The sequence below is a fragment of the Quercus lobata genome, chromosome 12 (genome assembly GCF_001633185.2).
Source record: "Quercus lobata isolate SW786 chromosome 12, ValleyOak3.0 Primary Assembly, whole genome shotgun sequence".
NCBI lineage: Eukaryota > Viridiplantae > Streptophyta > Magnoliopsida > Fagales > Fagaceae > Quercus > Quercus lobata.
Genome location: NC_044915.1, coordinates 34,863,762 through 34,883,630, shown reverse-complemented (window position 1 = coordinate 34,883,630; position 19,869 = coordinate 34,863,762). Strand labels below are relative to the sequence as shown.

Here is a 19,869-nt window from a genome sequence, read left to right as displayed (position 1 = left end):
TTTTTTGAGAAACAACTTTGAATCTGTTTTGAATGGCTATTACTTGGGCTCTACTCTAGAGTAGAGCATACTTGTTGCTCAAGAAATAAAAAACATAAAATATCCCACAAAACTCGGCTTCTAGAACATGCTGACATTCTATATAATGATTTTTTTTTTAAGCCTCTTGTAATGGAATGTAATTGCATTAAGATTCTAAGGACTTGCAAATTGCAAATACAATTGTTGACACTCAGTATGTGGTGTATGTTGTTATTACTATATACTAGTATTAAGCCCATGCAACGTACGGCTTAATAAAAAATTATGTATAAACTAAATAAAATAAGAAAATATTTTGAAATTTAAGTAAAATTAAATAATAAAATTAGGTTAAAAAAGACAGAAAAATACACAAAATCTATTCAATTTGATGAAAAAAATTAGAGTAAGCAAATACATACCTGTAAGGTTGTAGGTAGAAGAAGAGAATAAAAAAAAAAAAAAAAATCATATAATAGGTATTTATTATGAATTATTTGATATATATACACTCCAAATTGAAGAAGTTGATATGAACAAAAAGTTTAATGCCAATCTAATTATGAATTATAGGAAAAAAAGATAAGAACAAAATATTATATCTACTTTTTTTGAATATCTAAAAAATATGAACTAATAATGCTAAAATCTTAAGTTGATTTTAACATATATAATTTATGTTTTTTTTAGATCACGATATAATTTATGTTTTATTTTTTTTTGAAAATCTAAAAAACACTAATAATGTTGCTGTGTTTTGGACGTGTAGTAATATAATTTATGTAAAAAAAAAAAGGATTAGATGAAGAATTTGGATTGTAATCAAATTAAGTTTTTTATCAACTTGGAAATTATAGGAGAAGAAGATAAGACCAAAAAAATTATATCTATTTTTTTTAAAAAAAATCTAAAAAAATTTCTACAATTTGATGAAGCTAATAGGCGCAACCACGGCTTCTAAACCCAACTTTTATTGTATAATATATGATATGATATGATGTAATTTTTTATTAGGAAAAATTAAGATGTTTACATTTTTATTTATGGAAGTGGAGGAGGATATTTTGGTTGGGCTCAAGATCAAGAATAAGTGAAATTAAATATGATCTATTTTCAATTGGTAAAATTTCTGATAGTTGAATAAGAGATCTGAAATTCAATCTTTATCTATACTGAAAACTAATTGATATCTTAATCTGATAATATAGAGCTATCATTAAAAATGAATGCTATAAATTGAAACTCTTAAAAAAAAGAAAAAAAAGAGGGGGTTGTTTCAATGGGTTTTTTTTTTTGGTGAGAAAACCCTGTGAAACAACCTAGTTGGCTAGTTCAATATATAATTAGTTGAAACAACGTAATAGAGTTGTTCAATAAAGTATCAAATCGTTTTGGATTTGTTTTACTTTTCAGTCGTTTGTCATGGATTTCGTGCTTGTTTGGAGCCCACGTACCATGCAGGCAACACATCACGCAAAGGCTTAAAATATTTATTAAAGACTTTTAAGTGAGACTAAATCTTTGATTTTTAATAAAACAAAAAATACAAATATGAATAACCAAGAAAAAAAGAGAGAAAAGAATATGGGTCCCCCATGTTTGAGCTCGTCTCGTCTCCTTCTAGATTTCCTGTGCATCACGTAAAAACAATGAAAAAGACCCCCCCAAAAAAAATGTTAAAAGAAAATTTAGTTATTGTTTCCTTGTGGTGCAAGAATGTACAAAATTGCCGGCTACCTATTTGAATAGCAATTTCCCGAGCTTATTGTTTGTCATTGTCGCGTGCTTCTAAAATATTTGATAATTTGACATTTTCTTTACCAAAAAAAGAAAAAGATAATTTGACATTTTTTTATAATGCAAAATTGATTGGGTAGTAGTCAAGTCTTATATGTATGCCTATTGGCTGGTCAAAACTGAAAAGTCAGTCACATTTTATGCTGCGTTTTCGTCTAAAAACGGATATCACGTGTGTTTTTTTTTTTTTTTGCTAACCTGATATCACGTATGTTACAGCGGCTGACTTCAGGTTTGTTTATTTAGATTTAGATACTGTTTATTAAAAATTAAAAATTTATTACTAAAAATATTATAACAAAATAATTTTATAAACGTATAAATTTGTATTTTTCAGTACTTACTAGTCGTATAAATAGTACATAAAATTAAAAAAAAATGCCAAATGCAAATGTGGGTTGTTTTCGGTGCAATTCAAACTCAGCTTTCTAGTTCTAAATTGAATACTAATTTTATTTTGAGAAGAAAATTGAATTCTAATAAAAAATAAAAATTAGTCATACAAATTGTAATATACTAATTTATTACTAGTAGTGGGTTGGGGGTCCAACTACTCGTCCTCTCTTTATTTATTATTATTGTTGCAGAATCGACAACAGGCAACGGCAGAGATTGCTTGCCAAAGTAACTGGTAAGTGGGGACTATTTTATACCATGGGAAATTAATGTTTGGATAATTTATTGTGGGGAAAAAAATAATAATTCTACTTTTTGTAGAATTCAAAAAGTTAGCTGCATTAGTTCCGGTAAAAAAATTTGATAGGAGTATAAAATAAAAAAATTTGACATAAAATAATTTCTTAATGGACAACTTACTGTGTCTGTTTATACTACCGTTATATTATTCTCATCAATTACTACCATTATATATATATATATATAAAATTAAAATTCGATAAGGATATAGTGTAAACCCTTCTGCTTATGCCTTCCAAAAACTGACACGCCACATCAAAGAAACACAAGTTAATAGATTGTGCCTGCCACACACAATTCTTCTTCAACAAAACCCTGTTTCAGAAAGATCAAATCCCATAGAGGCATAAACATGTTTAGAAATCGTAATCAATGACGTCAGTGGCGAAATTAATATATGTATTATTATTTGCTCCAGACTCCAGAGAGTAGGGAATCTAGGGATCACGCAATTCATCTCTATCTCTCTCTCCCCCTCTTTTAGTAATTTAATTGACTTTAAGGCTATGTTTGGTTGAGTGTAAAATATTTTTCGAGTGTAAAATGTTTTCAGGAAAGGAAAATATTTTCAAGTGTTTGATTGCATTTCAAAAAATATTTTGAAAAATATTTTCTAGTGTTTGGTTGTGTTGCTGAAAATGCTCTAGAAAATCCATTTTTATCATGTTTCTCACATTTTCTTAGAATTTAAACAAATATTATTACAGAGAATCAAAATATATAAACAACACAAGAAACCAAAAAAAAAAAAAAATCGAAATCACAAGACTAATCATGAGAGAGGGACAGAGAGAGATTGGTTCGTGGGTGCGACTTACCGGTGGATGATCGGTGATGAGGGAGGGGTGGATTGGTTATGGCTGGCGATCAGTGATGAGGGAGGGGTGGATCGGTGATGAGGGAGAGGCCCAGCCCAGACGGTGGTGCCGTCGATCTCAAACGTGGGCTAGTGGTTGGTGGCGGCTAGATTGGTGACGTTGAGCAATGACGGCCAGATCGGGAGAAGAAGTGTTGAGGAAGAAGAGAGAGAAAAAAAAAGAAAAAAGCTTGGCCGGCGCGTGATCTAGGCGGTGGTGGCGGCACGATCTAGGCTGGCCGGAGGGGTGTGCTCTCTCTCTCTCTCTCTCTCTCTCTCTCTATGAGGGCTAGAAACCATTTGAAGGTAAAATAGAAACTGAAATTGATTTTCGGCTTGAGAGGGGTATTTTACAGTCAAAACTGAAATTAATTTCCATTGACCTTATTTTCCTGTGCTTACTAAACACATATAGGAGTGTAAAATGATTTCCTGAAACCCTTTTCAGTCAAAACAAACGGACCCTAAGACTCAAATAGTTTTATTCTTATTTTCCTCTGCAATAGTATGAAAATAGAAATATGACATAGAGGCTTTTTATTTTTTTATTGGAAGAAAATATGACAAAGGTTAGAACATTGTTTTTGGAATTTTTTTGAAAAGCAGAACCAGTGAGTTATCATAAATAAAGAGATGTGAAATACATCATTTTGGGTTTGACTTACTTTTAGTATTTTTTTTAAACTAGAATTTCCTTTTGTTTTAATGAGAAACTATCACATCAACTACTAACTAAATAAAATATCGAGATTAAAAATCACTACTACTTACCATTATATATTTAAAATAATAGGAAATGTCCAGTTAGAAAAGTATTGGAAGTAAGCTAAACCTTATAATTTTAGTAGATAATTATTTTCAAACCTAAATTTAGAAAATTTTGTCCTTCACTCATTTTATTTCATCACTTTAGTCTTTTACTAGTGTTATGCCCGTACGATGCATGATTTAATCAAGAATCATATATAACTTAATTAAGTATTGAATATATATTGTAAATTAATAAAAAAATATTTTAAATATAGAATAAAATGTAAAGTTACAAACAACACATTTAGGCATCCATGACCACAATATCAATAAATAGTTACCATGGTTAACATATACTAAATTTGCAAAACAATTAACGACAAATTTAAATCCATGTAAGTTTGAAGCATGGCTTACAAAATTTGTTTCATAATATTGGCAAAAGATAATTGAAAACTCACTTAGTGTGTAAAACACTTGTGAATGTTTAGACCCCCAAATACAAATTTTCCTATACAAGCTTATATTCAAACAATATATGTGCGGAACATGAAATATAAGCAATACCCCCCAAATTAGCAAACTACTCTAAGCCATTAATTAATCACAACCAGCAGAAATTAAAAGCTAAGAATAAGGGAAAGAGAGATGCAAACACAAGATAACACTGGCACGTGTTAATGAAGAGGAAATTGAAGAACTCGGCGAAGTATCTCTCCACATCCCTCCAAGTGGTAAATGATCCACTAGAAAATCAGTTGGGATACATGACTAGCAATAGACCCTCCAAGCCTAATCTACCCAATGCACCTAAGCCTTCCAAACTTCTTGCTCCAACAAGATTACGTCGAACCATGTCTTTTCTAGCTTTCTGGATCCCACAATTAGCCCATTGCATCAATCAATATGAATTGGTTCTCTCTAGAACTACTTCCCAACATCAAGAACCTTCTCACTACTCTGGATTTGGTGAGATAAGGATTTGGTTTATAATCTTCTCATGGGTATGACAATGGAAAGGTGAGAGTAGAGGAATTTGGAGAATCAAGTGTATAAGATTGTGGATGAATCAATCTTGTTTTTCTCTAGGATTTCTCTCTCAAAATTCTCTTTAGAAGATCTCTCTCTCTTGCATACATTTCGTGGGTATAAGGGTATTTATAGTAGGGTATGAGATGGAATGTGAAAAGTCATTTTTCTATCAAAATAGGGTGCATTGGCGAGTCACTTCGCGATTGGGATGAGTTGCGAGTTTTAGTCGCTAGTTACCAGACTAGGCCAGACTGTACTTTTTGTCTTGTAGTGATCCAACTGTCCTGACTCTTCAACTTCCTGCATGCTTCACATGTGTGCTTCATTTTGGCAAATCACCACTTGCAAGTTAGTCACGAATTCTAGTCGCGAGTCACCTTCTTGTTGCACACTTTTGAACAAATCTTCATACTTTCACACACACAACCATTACATTATTCCCACTTAAATACAGGTTTCTAAATGTTGAGTTACAAGCAAATTTGGCATGGAATAAAATTCAATTTTACAATAATATACAGAAAAAAAAAGCCAAATCATCTTATGCATCTAAAAACAAACATAATTATGGCACTCTTTTAATAAATTATTACTTATTTTTATGCATACCTACATACCTACACACACACACACACACATATATGTAAAATCATGTCTAGCCATATTTAATGATTGATTCTCAAACTATAACCATATAAATTGGATAAAATTTAAGGAAGTTAGGTTAAATAAATGACAAAAAATACATAAAACCTATTCAATTTGATGGAAAAAATTTTAGAGTAAATAAATATGTATCTGTAAGGTTGTATTTGTGGAGGTGTAAGTTGAAATCTAGATCTACAAAATAAGTGGCATGTGAAGAGGAAATCTAAAGAAAAAAAATAAAATTGACAGTGTGTGAGAGGAAATCCAAAGGAAAAAAAAAGGTGATAGTAATGCATGTTTTATTAAAATACTAATGTGGCGTTTGATACAAGGTAATGTTTTAGTATTTCTAGGAATGTTTAAAGTTTCCTATGTTTGGTTGCAAGTCACACTAGGAAATCAGATGCCAGGAGAATTTGGATTCCCCATTTAATCGCCTTTCAGTAGGAATGTGAATTCCCTTTAAAATAGGTGGGTATCCAGATTCTCAAGCTTAAAGAAAATTGTATTTTTTTTATAAATTGACAATTTTAACGTTTTTTCCTTATTATTTAAGCAATTGAGATAAACTATAAAACAAATCATCAATATCTTTTTCTTTGTCTTTATCTCTTCCTGTCAAAACAATATAAACAGGATAGACAACTCTGTTGATATATTCATCTTTTCTTCTTTTAGACTATAGTTTTAATGAATTTTTCATAATTTATAGTTTATATTTTGTTTTTCATTATTTATTTAGAGGAAGATTATTATTTGAAAAAAAAAAGACTTATATTGGATTTACAAATCTAAGAATAGAATAAGAAAAATAAATAATTCAGTTAAAATTCCTAGGAATAAACCAAACATTATAATCTCACATTCCTAGGAATCTTATTAGATTCCTAATTAAACTAAATATAAAAATAGTTACATTCTTAGGCATCCAGATTGCAAGATATCACATTTCCAGGAATTTGGATGTTAGGAGTAATGTGGATTCCTCCATACCAAATGCCACCTAAAAGTAGTTGATAAATTTGGTTAAGCCAAAAAGGATTAGATGAAGAATTTGAATTATAATAAAATTAAGATTTTTAGCAACTTAGAAATTATAGATAAACTGATAATAAAAGGATTAGATGAAAAGTTTGGATTGTAATCAAATTAAGATTTTTATCAACTTAGAAATTAAATAATAGGAGAAGAAGATAAGAACAAACAAAATTATATCTATTTTTTTAAAAAATCTAAAGACATTTTTGCAATTTGGTAAAGTTACTTGGTGCAACCATAGCCTTTAAGACCAAATTTTATTATATAGTATATAATATAATATGTTATAAGTTGTATGAAATCTAAAACTATTTTTAAAATTTTTATTTTTGGAGAGATCTTATAAATATGCTTTTCACATGTTGAGAGATGTTTGTCTCAAACAATTCAATACAATAAAATAAAACTAATGCAAAACATTATCTATAGAGTTTGTGCATTTTCATTTTAGGATTAAAATATAAAAGTCATTCAATCAAAAATTTTAGGATAAATTACATCAACCTCTCTTCAGATTTAAGTATTTAACAGAATAATATTATCCCTATATAAATGTCACTCTTTCCTTGATATTTGCATAAATGCGACAAATAAATACATGCCTAACTTTCTTAACTAAATATATATATTTTAAAAATGATTCATACATAACGACATGTTTAATACATTGAATGAGTGGGTTCCAGTTAGCTCAACTGGTAAAGTATTTGATGGTTGTATAAGAGATCTGGAATTCAATCCCCGCCTACACTAAAAACTGATTGGTGTCTTGGTCTGATAATAAAGAGATATTATCAGGAGCAGATGCCATAGGTTGAAACTCTCTTAAAAAAAAACATTGAATGGAGTTCACAACAGAGATTTTAATCTTTATTACTAAGAATAAAATATGTTATAATGGAATAACTAAATTTATTCATAAGTTTGGTTGTGAGTTGTAACATTAGAATCAAACTTAAGATATAATTTAGGAAATATCTTACTCATACAATTATATTTCCTAAAAAATAATATTTTTTTTTAATAATTTGAGAGAGATATTTGTTATTTTTTGATATATATATATATATATATATATTTTATTTTCATAATTGTTATGTACATAATGAAAGTTTGTTTATTTGGAAACATATTAATTTTAGAAATTTTTATACCTATTAAGGAATAACTATTGCAACCATTTTAGAGAAGAGAGAGACAGTGAAAAAGTGAAAGAGGAAAGTGGTTCGGGTTGGAGAGAGAGAGAAGAGAGAAAAAATAAGTAGCATTAGTAGATCACTATAGCAATTCTACAAAAATTTAGAAATTTTTTATCAAGTAACACATCAGATGGAGGGTGCTTTTTTTTTTTTGCTCTTCCGTGTGCTAAAATAGCTTTTTTTTTTTTTTTTTTTTAGCACACCCAATGCTAATACTCAATTGTTGTTTTGTATTTAACCGTTGGATTATCCAAAGCCAGTAGAAAATGGCGATGGAGGAGGTTCCCTTCTTAAAGATTTGGCTTTGATATTCTGTGCTATATTTATTTGATGTGTAGATAAATTCCTTATATAATTTTTACAAAGACTTACAAAGAATTTTGAATCCTAATAAATCACCAAATTTTAGAAAACAATTTGAAAGTTAAGTAAAAAATAAAGTAATCGGTGAAAGAGAGTAAAATCTTTGAATAATGGTAGTCAAATCTGGAACTATATCTCTTGAAAGATTTTTGCTTTTTATTGTTGGCTGCAGCCGTAATGGCAGACGTGAATGCAATTGAGTTGATTTATGGATTGATTGTCTTTAACACTTTAACACTATTGATTGTCTGTATTTTTAGCCAATTGGTCTCGGCCGAATAATCAACCAACAACAAGGAATCTTCACATTGATTTGCCACTTTGTCACCAAGTCAACTGGGCTGGAATGATTGTCGTTAACACTTTTAACACCATAGTTTGTATTTTTAGCCAATTGGTCTCAGCCGAATAATCAACCAACAACAAGGAATCTTCACATTGATTTGCCACTTTGTCACCAAGTCAACTGGGCTGGAATGATTGTCGTTAACACTTTTAACACCATAGTTTGTATTTTTAGCCAATCGGTCTCAGCCGAATAATCAACCAACAACAAGGAATCTTCACATTGGTTTGCCACTTTGTCACCAAGTCAACTGGGCTGGAATGATTGTCGTCAACACTTTTAACACCATAATTTGTATTTTTAGCCAATTGGTCTCGGCCGAATAATCAACCAACAAGAAGGAATCTTCACATTGGTTTGCCACTTTGTCACCAACTCAATTGTTGACTTTGTGACAAAAAAAATTTCATCCAATTTCTTTTGGTTTAACTCATTCATTTTTCCAAAGATGAAATTATCTAACTAGTAAATACTACTAAAGTCTCATCAATTGAGCTCAATCATAAGCTGGGGCACTGCTTAATGGCCTCTAGTTAGACCATTATAGTTCATTTGTAGAAATCTGTGAATTTCTACCTTTTGATACAAAAATCAGTGCTAGATTGATTGGAAGGATTTGGAAATCTCAAAATAATGGATTTCAAATGTTCTAACCGAAGAGATTGGATCTAGCGAATTTTTAGCTTATAAATAACTCGCTTCTCTTGATTTTTGACCCCCTCAGTATCACTACAAATGCTCTCTCAATCAAGAAAAAAAGAAAAAAAGAAAAAAAATAAAGAAAGAGTAAGTGGACCTAACCATCACAGAATTTGATTGAATTATTTATTCCTTTCATATGTAGAAGTACCAACATGAATGATATATGATATATAAGAATTTAAATCTGCCTAATGTTAGCCCTATATAAGACATTAATAAAATAAGAACATATATATATATAAAATCGTCAGGAGAGGGCAGAGTTTGGTAACTGGCTCCACCTATGCATATATCCCTTCAAGCTTTTGGAAATTTTATTTTATTTTTTCATTTTTCTTTTCTTTAGGGCAATAAATTCATAAATGGATAAAAGATTTTCCTCGTCAAGAAGAAGAATGAGAAAATTTTGCAAGAATGAGCTTTATGGTTCTCCTTTGGACCAGCCAAAATGAAGCTCTTACATTTCCATGATCTTGTTTAAAAAAAAAAATTATGATGATAGTTGGACTTTGTCTCATACTAATATTCATCTTTTTGATTAAAAAAAAAAAAAAATTCATCTTTTAGCCCCATGCAGCCATACTTCTATGCTTCATAGAGCATGATAGTTTATCCACAAGCCAATCAAGCTGCATCCTTATTTAGAACACTGATGTTCTTTAGTACATGGTAAGTTCTTTCTTGATCGAATGGATTACTGAAGCCTAAGCAGTTGAAGCACTCATGTGAAGTGCAACCAAGGAGGAATAGAAGCCATCCTTGATTTTAATCAAAGCCTCATGTTTTCCTTTCTCTACAATGATTCCATTTCTAACCACTACAATTAAATCTGCATTCTTGATTGTAGATAGTCGATGGGCTACCATAACTGTAGTTCGGTTCACCATGACTCGGTCTAAGGCATCTTGAACCACTCTCTCAGACTCAGCATCTAGTGCACTGGTGGCTTCATCTAGTAGTAATATCTTTGGGCTTTTAATTATAGCCCGTGCAATGGCTATACGTTGCTTTTGCCCACCTGACAATTGGACTCCTCGTTCTCCAACTGTAGTATCATAACCCTACATTTTGGAAGTTAAGAATAAATCAAACATTTGAAACTTTTTTTATCCAACATAAATTTCCACATAAGAGTGGTTCAATTTTATTGTATAGTTACTCAATTACATGTCATGGTTTAGCGTCTAAATATCGACACAAAATGCTTATAAGATGAATTTAGAAAAGCTTTGCATGGTTCCAACCTGTTGTAAGCCACTAATGAACCTGTGGGCATTGGCCAATTCTGATGCTGCTAAAATCTCTGCCTCAGTTACATTTTCTCCCTTTCCATATGCAATGTTGGCACGGATAGTTTCATTGAATAAAGCTGGTTCTTGGCTCACAAGGCCCATTTGCTGCCTTAGCCACCTTAATTGTAACTTTTGAATATCAATTCCATCAAGTATAATATGACCTGAATCAGGATCATAAAATCTTTCCAATAATGATATCACTGTGGATTTTCCACTCCCACTTTCTCCTATCAAGGCGATTGTCTGAAAGAAGAGATTCGTACAATTATAATATAAACTTGATCAAAGGACCAGTTGCAGAAAACAATGGATTTTAATACATAATTTTGAGAATTTAGTTTACCTTGCCTGCACGAATAGTCAAGTGGAGGTCCTTGAAAATTTGAATATCTGGCCTAGATGGGTACTTAAAGCTTACATGAAAAAGCTTAATCTCTCCCTTGATATTATCCAATGTCATCCCAGACTCATCACTTGGGTCTATCTTTGATTTGCGGCCTATTATTGCAAATATGGAAGCAGCAGCAGTCTTGGCTCTATGAAAATCTTTAAAAAAGGAACTTGATTTACTAAGAGCTGAAGCTGCTGTGGTCAAAGCAAAGAAAACCTGCAAACCAGATATACTTGTCAAAAAAGTATAATTAAATAATAATTTGGTAGATAATTTTGTTAGATTTTTGCTGAAAGTTGCAAAATCTGGAAAAGAATGATGGATATGGAATGATTATTTACTTTGAAAACAGATGTGAATGTTGTTTTGCCATCCTGAACGAGACAACCTCCAGCATAGAAACTAATGGCATTGACATTATACAGTAAGAAGAAAGATATCCCAAATCCAAATCCACTAATCAAGGCTTGCTTTATGCCTGCCTTCATAGGGCCTTGACATTTCTCTTCATATAATTGCATCACCTTCTCTTCAGCACTGAAAGAAGCAACAATTCTTATTCCCCCAACAGCATCATTAGCTATTTGGCTTGCTTCCTCATACATTTTCTGCAACCATTTAAGTTTATATCTTGATAAATAGCTCAAAAACTATAAATAAATTTAGGAAATCAATTAGAAAATTTTATTTTCTGAAACTTGAAAAAGATGTCTTCATTTTTCTCCCTTCAAATTCAGTGCGAGTGTTATGCTGCAGTCACAAAAACCAGGTTATTAGTTTTAGAGCATACCACTGAATTTGCACTAAATCCTTTCATGAACCTTTGTTGAACATAATCATTGACCCCAAGGAGAGGAACCAGTGAAAGGATAATAAAAGCCAACTCCCAACTAGCAAAAAAAGCGATGACCAAAGCTGTAATCACGGTCACAATATCTTGAACCATTTTAGCTAGTGCATCGCCAACTAGGGCACGCACCTTAGCTGCATCTGATGAGAGCTTTGCACCAATAATGCCACTTGAGTTCTCAGGCTCATCGAACCAACCAACCTCCATGTGAACCACCTTTTCAAAACACATTGATCTGATGCGTTCAATTAACTTACTCCCAGCCAGAGCAAAAAAGTATGATTGCATTGGATTTGTCAGAAGTGATACCAGCCCAAGGACTAGAAACATTAGAGCCCAAAATTTTGAATCCTTTCTTAGTTCATGAGGTTTTTCATAGAACGTTTTGATTACACTAGAGGCTAGTATGCTATAAATTGGAAATACCACACCACTTATGCTTGATGCTACTGTTCCAATTAGAACCACTGGAATCTCTGGCTTGTTGAGGTAGGCAAGGCGACGTAGTGAGACTTCCGGAGCTTGTTGCTGTGCAACTGAAGGGCTATCTGGTTCTTCTGTTGCAGCATCAGTGAGGTTAAGTCCTGTGGGTAAGCCAAATGCAAGAGAGAGTGAGCGGCTGCTGCTATTTCCCAATTCAGATGATCCCCTACTTATGGATTTTAGGATTGTCTTTCTTTTACTTGACTGTCTAAAAGATTCCACAGTAATTTCAGATTTGTTTTTGCTACTTATGGATTTTAGGATTGCCTTTCTTTTACTTGACTGTCTAAAAGATTCCACATTAATTTCAGATTTGTTTTGGTCATTTACATCTTGTTTTGACACCTTATTTGCTTCTTGCAAGCGTATAAGCTGAGAATATGCTCCATCAGGATCCTTGAGTAGTTCTGAGTGCGAACCTGATCAATTGCAAAATACATTATGAAATGTTTATTTCCATATCTATCATACCACAGAGAGAAAACAGGATTGAAATATTTATTAGCTGCAACCAATGATCTTGTCCTCTAGAGGTATTTTTCCTCCTTTTGAAGGCGACGGTTTAGGTTTCAAATTATTGTGGGTGTGGGATTTGTGACGTTTAAAGTCATTCTATTGTTTGGTAAAAAAATAACACAAATTATTTGGATTATTTGGTAAAAAAATAAAACTGGAGATCAGAAAAACAAATTTGATTAAAAAAAAGTGCTCTGTTGTACCAAAAGATAAATTTTCGAACTATCGGATTATTTGGAAAAAACTAAAAAGTAGGAATTTTGAAAAATTGAACTTTGATCACAAAAAAATGGATGCAAACCAAACGTTCATGTTACATCATTTGTACACAATGCACTCAACAAGACAGCAACTTAGGCTACCAAAGATCTAACTACCAGGTTGGATGCACCGTGCATACATGATATCTGCTCTACATGCTAACAAGTAAAAAGAGTGGTATGGCTATAAGATACCTTTTTCAACCAATTTTCCTTTGTGAATGACTGCAATCATATCAGCATTCCTCACCGTGCATAAACGATGGGCAACAATAACAGTTGTTCGGTTGACCATAATCCTGTCCAATGCCTCTTGCACTACCCTCTCAGATTCTGTGTCAAGTGCACTTGTAGCTTCATCCAGAAGTAATATTCGTGGGTCTTTCAGAATTGCTCTAGCTATGGCAATCCTCTGCTTCTGTCCACCAGACAGCTGTGTTCCACGTTCACCAACCATGGTATCTAGTCCCTGGAAGTGAGATTCAAAATCTCAAAGTAAGTTTACATTTTTATTTATTTATTTTATTATTTATTTACGTTCTTTACTTTCAAAGACTAATTAAGTTGTTTGAAAATTAGAACCTGTGGCAATTTATCAATGAACTTAGCAGCATTTGCAAGTTCAGCAGCTGCTCTTATCTCTTCAATAGCTGCACCATCATTTCCATATGCAATATTATCCTTAATGCTGGAGCCAAACAACAGAGGTTCTTGGCTGACAAGGCCGATTTTCCACCTAATCCATTTAAGCTGAAACTCTTTGAGGTTAATGCCATCTATAAGAACTTCGCCAACTTGTGGGTCATAGAATCTCTCTATGAGACTGATCACTGTTGACTTCCCACTTCCGCTCTGTCCAACTAAAGCTGCAGTTGTGCCACCAGGGATATAAAGCGAAAATCCATTGAATATTTGCTCATCTCGTCTGGCTGGATAGCTAAAATAAACATCCCTCAATTCTATATCTCCGCGAATGTCATCTAACTTTTTCCCATTTGTGGAAAGATCCATCTCTGGCTTCCTCTTGATGGTCTCAAACATCTTAAAGGCTGCTGCTTGGCCAGCAGCAAATGCACTCATGCAGGGAGATGCCTGGCCTAGAGATCTGAAACATTGGTACAATAGCAGAAAAGGAAATAAATAAGCCAAACAAGGTATACAAAGTTTAGATATAAATTCATGTTAGTGTGTGTGCATATGCAAAATCAGGCACATAAGCAGATGGATTTTCCATTTTTTGGGGAAATATGTAGCTTACTTGGAGGATGTTAACACTGCGAGAAGAATGTTCATCACTTTACCCCCAGTATATCCTTTTGTCAGAATGAATTTTGCCCCAATATAGACAGCCATACCATAAGAACCAAACGCAACTAACAAAACCACACCGATACCTACTCCAGCAGCTAAGCCTTCATAAACAGCTGATTTGTAAGCATATTCAAGAAATTTGCAGTAATTTGTTATAGCTTGCTTCTCCCCTGCAAATGATGCAACCTGGATTGGGACAGATGATGATATCATACTTTGGCTAAAAAATTAACAACAAAATTAAACAGAGTTTACTAAGAGAGAGAATTTTTTTTTTTTTTTTTTCCTGGAATGTATTTGGTTTTGACAAAGTGTCATACGGTTTTCATTTCACCAATTGTTTGTTCAACTACATTTGCTGCCTTCGCATAAGCACCTTGTCCACGGGATGACATCTTGGATATGACCAGAGACATAATAGTGCCAGCTATCCCAATAAAAGGAATAGCACTACACATGGCAAGAGTAAGAAGCCATCCTCTGACAAATGCTATTATAAAGCCCCCGAAGAAGGTTGATATAAGCTGGAGAAAATTCCCAACCTGCACAACTAAGCAGACTTAGTTAACTCTTCAATTATGTTTACATTCACAAGATTAACAAAATTTGGTGTGACTTTTCATGGTTTTAGTGAAATGGTTGAAGCTGTGTAGTACCTTCTCACCCATGGCATCTTCTATGAGAATTGTGTCACCAGACATTCTACCAACAATCTCTCCTGTGTTTATTTCCTTATCAAAGAAAGCAACATCTTGTCTCAACATGGTTTTCAAATACAAACCCCTTATTCTTGCTGCCTGTCTCACCCCTGTGACCATCCAACATGTCACCTCTGACAAACAAAAGACATTTTTAATCTTCACTGGTGTATGAGTAAATGATATTCTCTATGCATTAAAAATATGTAATGGTTTCCACAATATAGAATGTACTTACCGAGGAATGCTGCAAAACCAATCCCCACGGCCAAGTAGACAAATTTTAAGGAGATCTAAAATTTAAACAAGGTGACTAATTAATAGAATCTTCATATCAACAATCAAATACATCCCTACACATTTATCATTAGATGGATAAAGTACACATCTATCCAGGATTAAGATTGAAACAACCTCATAAAAATAAGCTTATGCATTGTATTTTTACCTTGGAAACTTCGTGGACAAGGTTTTTGTTATTGCCAAAAGAATCGATCAAATCCCCAAACACTATTGTCATAAGCGGGGAGCCTAACCCATTAGCTATGGCTCCTATTGTGCCAAAGATCATCAATGTAATATCAGTGGAATCTGCAAATGAGAATAGCTTGTAAAATGGAATTGTTTTGGTTTTCTTTGCTTCTGCATTGCCATTTGATATGGTGGTCTCATTTGTACTTGCATTGCCTTCCAAGCCAGAATTTGTATTGCCATCCAAACTCCTCTCCACCGCCATATTACCAAGTCCAAGATATTAGTCCAACTTTCAGCTACTTCATTCACAATATATAGAATTTAAATTTCTACAGAACAAAATTAAATGTTGAAATCAGTAACTTATAGGCCAAGCCAGAAAATTAGGACAAGTAAAATACTAGTAAAATATGAGCAACTCTCCTAGAAATGAATTGGATTAGCCACTGAACAATAATGAAGAAAGAAAGAAATTATTCACCTCTATTTAAATAACTTAGTGACGCCGGAGCACAACCAAAATTATTACAGAATTTTTATTTCAAATTTTCATTGAATGATTTCAGATTTTACTTACTCATTTTATTTTGAGTTTATCTTTTAGATAGAGGATTTAGTTTCTAGATGGGTTTAGCTCTCCTTCCATTCTCTCTCGTTGTTCATTTCATAATCTCTATGCTGAAGATGGATCCCCATGCTATCGAGTTAGATTTTCAAAAAGATGCTCTTTTTGTAAATATAACTAGCCTACCAAAACTAAATTCCCACCCACTACTCCGTTAATCTCTATACTTTGCACCTTAAATTGTTAATGTGGCCGTATCTAATGAATGCTTATTAGGAATATCTTCCAAGATTTCGACTTTCTTTTTCTGTTACTCTATTGAAAAGCAACGACAACAATGTGCGTTTCCATGCCCTAACCAAAACTATTCCTATCGTGCAGTTTCCATGCCTCTATTCCTTTGTTTTCAATTTACATAATTGCTTGTTACTCGCATCTATTTTTTCTTAATTTATTGATTTTCTTTTTAAATCAGCTTCAACTCAAATGCTGCTGTGACTGATTGCTTAACGATCAGATTGAAAGCTTTAATTTCAAAAGCTTTTTATGGCCTATTCAACAGGTTTGGGTTCCAATGTTCTATCTCTCTATTTCTTTGTTTTTCAATTTGTTATGATGGTTGGGATCAATTTTTCTTTAGTAATTGATTTTTTATTTGCATTTTGTATTCTACAAGTTTCAGCTTAAAGGCGGCTGTGAATTTAGTGATCAGATTGGGGGATTCAATTTTGGAAGCTCTTTATCACCTACTGATGCAGCTATAGAAGATCAATTTGTTACTACTTCAAAATTCTTCTAAGGGCCTACGTGTGAAGTTCCAATTAAAGTAAAAATCATTTGGTTTCAAGGGTTTAATTATATGTATCCTTAGGTTAAAATGGTTCAATATGGGTTTTTATTTAGCTTGTTATGGTCAATTTTTTACTTAAAAAGGCAAAACTGTAAAGTCAGTAATGAATACTATGCTTGAACTTTGTCCTTCATTGGCTATATTGAACTCCCAAGATGACTCTAGAGATAGAATTGATCTCCGTGCCAAAGGAAGAGTATGCTGAATTCCTAGATCATCAAAAGTGAGTTGCTTCTTCCTTTTCTTTCACTCTAGGCCCAATCAAATAGTACTTGCCATTTTCTTTAATGTACTTTTGATTTATGGGTCTTGAGGTCTAAGAAAATAAAACTTTAGATATTTAAGATCTCCTAGAAAATCCAAGAATCAACTAAACTACCAAAATATCCTTAATTCGTAGGAATTGCCGAAATTACAATTTTGCTTCTGAATACAAAATTGACCATAACTTACTAAATAAAGGCCAAATAAAAATCTGATTGACCCAAAGACACATAACTAGGACATTAAAATCAGGTGACTTTTAATTCAATTGAAGTTCAAGCATGCCCCATAAAATAAATCTTGAATAGGCAAATTTGCAAAGTAGTAATATTTTATTCTTCCACGGTTGCATTAGATTTGTTGGTTTGGAACTGTTGTGTTGCTTTTTTAATTGCTGGGTTGTGAGGAATGTGGGCGGTTTCCTTATGGGGAATACTGGTTGTTTAAGGACAGAGTGTCAGCCATTGTTTGGTTTCTATTTATTTTTAGTGTAGCTCACAGGAGCCACATCTTGTTCACTTAGTTACTTTCTTTGTCTTAATTGGTTGCTTATTGGAATCCAAGGAAGGTATACAACCCAATTTTGTATTCCCCTCTGGTATGCTCTCTATTATTTTGATTCGTCTTAATGGGAGTTATTACATGCAATGGACCCAGGTTGTTGAGGTTTTTCTTTTGGTAGCAAGAAGTTTACTTATCTAAATGATGAACTCCCTCCTACTATGGATCCTAAGTATGCTGATTGGAGGGTTGAGGATGCACAGATCAGAAATTGTTTGTTTAATAGTATGGAATCCAGAATGTGTTGTAGCCAAGTATTTTTGCCCACTACTAAACTTGTTCAGGAACAAGCTCAAGTGCTAAATTCTGGAGTCAATTTTGAACGCTATTAATTTCTCTTTCTTTTCCTGTACAACTCCAAGGTAAAGCCCTTACTCTTACCTATGAAAGCCATAAAACTCCATATACTTTCTCTATCAAATAGTTGTAAAAACTCTCATCAAACCTTGGCTAATTTTGAGTGCTAACTCTATGTTCAACATTTCAGAATCCTAGATCCTCAAATCCTCCTAATCATTAACCCACCAGAAGCACCCAATTTATTCTACATCCAGTTGTTCGATTTTCCTATTGTTTTGTTGCTTGGAAAATGGAAGAAATGAAGTATTACTTTGGAAAACCTTAAATTCACTTATTCATGCTAGTTTTGATTTTAGGGGTAAAAGGCCATATATTTAAATTTCAAATTCAAGGGGAAGGGGGTTATGTGTTGTTTTGCTTGGTTGTTTTTAAACTGTTTGAAGATTTAAGAAAAGAGTTGTCCATTATCATTGTTGGAGCATATTCTGACTAGCATTAAAAGTAGCAGGAAGTAAAGGGAAAAGGTATTTTTGTTTGATTGAATGGTGTTAGTGATAATTTCTTCTTAAGTTTAACTTTTATTTGTATCTTACTCCTTACAATTATATGTTAATTATGACGGGTTTTTTCCACTAGAAAGTTATGTTACTTTAGATTATGTAACCATAAAGTAGAGCATTTTTGTTTGGTGGGCCCGCAAACTTTTGTGAGTGTTCTCTGTTCTTTGCTAAATATGTAAGTTTTGCTTCTATTTTTTCCCTGCCAACTGAAATAAATTCAAATACTTCTAATCATATAAATGATCCAAACAAGGGATTAAAAATCCATGAATTGCAAAGTAATGAACTCCAAATCCCTTGATTGACTTGAAATCCAAATCCTAAATCTAAGTTCATGTTCCCAAACACAACCTAAGGGTTGGAATCCTTAAGAATTTTATGTTAGCAAGGCCTGGTTGTGTTATTATTTTATAATATCTCAATGATGTTAGCCTTCTCTAAAATTAGACGGAAAGCCTAAGCACTAGGTTTGTGCATGTGTCTGTTAACTAGGAAATTCATCACTTCTAATACATACTTTGAATGCCATGAGTCTTATAACTCTGTGGCATTGACGGGTCTTCTTTATGAGGAGAACCAGAGTTCAAATCTGCCTCCATACATTTTCTTTAGTATCTTTCGAATATAATTGCAGTTTTCCATGGAAATCTTTACTTCAGATCTTTCTTTTGCTTTCAAGATTCTCAGAACCAAGATCACTTATAAGAAAAACCAGCAGAAACTTTCTTCCCAAGCTTTCTTTAGAAAGCCCTTTATGACAGCAATGTTCTATGAACTAATTTTGTAGTAGATTTTTTTTTTTTTGGGTGTATATTTTTCTCTTGAAAATTCTCTCTTTGAGGAAATTTCAGCAAAGTTTGAGTCCATCTCACAGAAATCTCTCTCTTTTTTTTTTTTTTTGGTTGAAGTATAGCCCTCCATTTATAGGGCATGAATTGGTAGTTAATTGAAAATTAACCTTCTTTCCTAGCCAATCCTATAGTTTTTAAATAATTCGATTGTTCTTTATCAAGTGAGTCTCTCATCCATTAGGACTATATCTT

At 32.7% G+C, this 19,869-nt stretch overlaps 1 protein-coding gene across 17 annotated transcripts; it reads right to left on the bottom strand.

The window, feature by feature from the left end:
• Positions 1–10,067: 10,067 nt before the first annotated feature.
• Positions 10,068–15,838, bottom strand: LOC115971872 (ABC transporter B family member 11-like). Of its 17 annotated transcripts, XM_031091971.1 has the most exons (14): positions 15,701–15,838; positions 15,491–15,545; positions 15,211–15,386; positions 14,875–15,096; positions 14,502–14,740; positions 13,826–14,348; positions 13,439–13,712; positions 12,798–12,886; positions 12,746–12,753; positions 11,925–12,711; positions 11,476–11,742; positions 11,087–11,350; positions 10,693–10,986; positions 10,068–10,509 (listed from the first exon to the last, which is right to left on the bottom strand). In XM_031091971.1, exons 1-14 carry the CDS (start codon positions 15,821–15,823, stop codon positions 10,153–10,155), a joined length of 3,678 nt encoding a protein of 1,225 aa, XP_030947831.1. In that variant the 5' UTR covers positions 15,824–15,838; the 3' UTR covers positions 10,068–10,152. The 17 variants fall into 17 exon arrangements, with proteins under 17 accessions (XP_030947831.1, XP_030947834.1, XP_030947822.1 ...); XM_031091974.1 differs by having other exon boundaries at positions 11,925–12,541; positions 12,668–12,886; XM_031091962.1 differs by having other exon boundaries at positions 11,925–12,671; positions 12,735–12,886.
• Between the last annotated feature and the right edge of the window lie 4,031 nt (positions 15,839–19,869).

Bases quoted from the DNA above. Each gene is read 5' to 3' on its own strand.
- LOC115971872 (XM_031091957.1), bottom strand. From the start codon at position 15,823: ATGATCTTTGGCACAATAGGAGCCATAGCTAATGGGTTAGGCTCCCCG. The intron at 15,387-15,490 runs GTAAGTACATTC...TTTGTTTGTCAG, and splicing joins TGGTTTTGCAGCATTCCTCG to AGGTGACATGTTGGATGGTC. The intron at 11,351-11,475 runs GTAAATAATCAT...TCTGGTTTGCAG, and splicing joins CATTCACATCTGTTTTCAAA to GTTTTCTTTGCTTTGACCAC.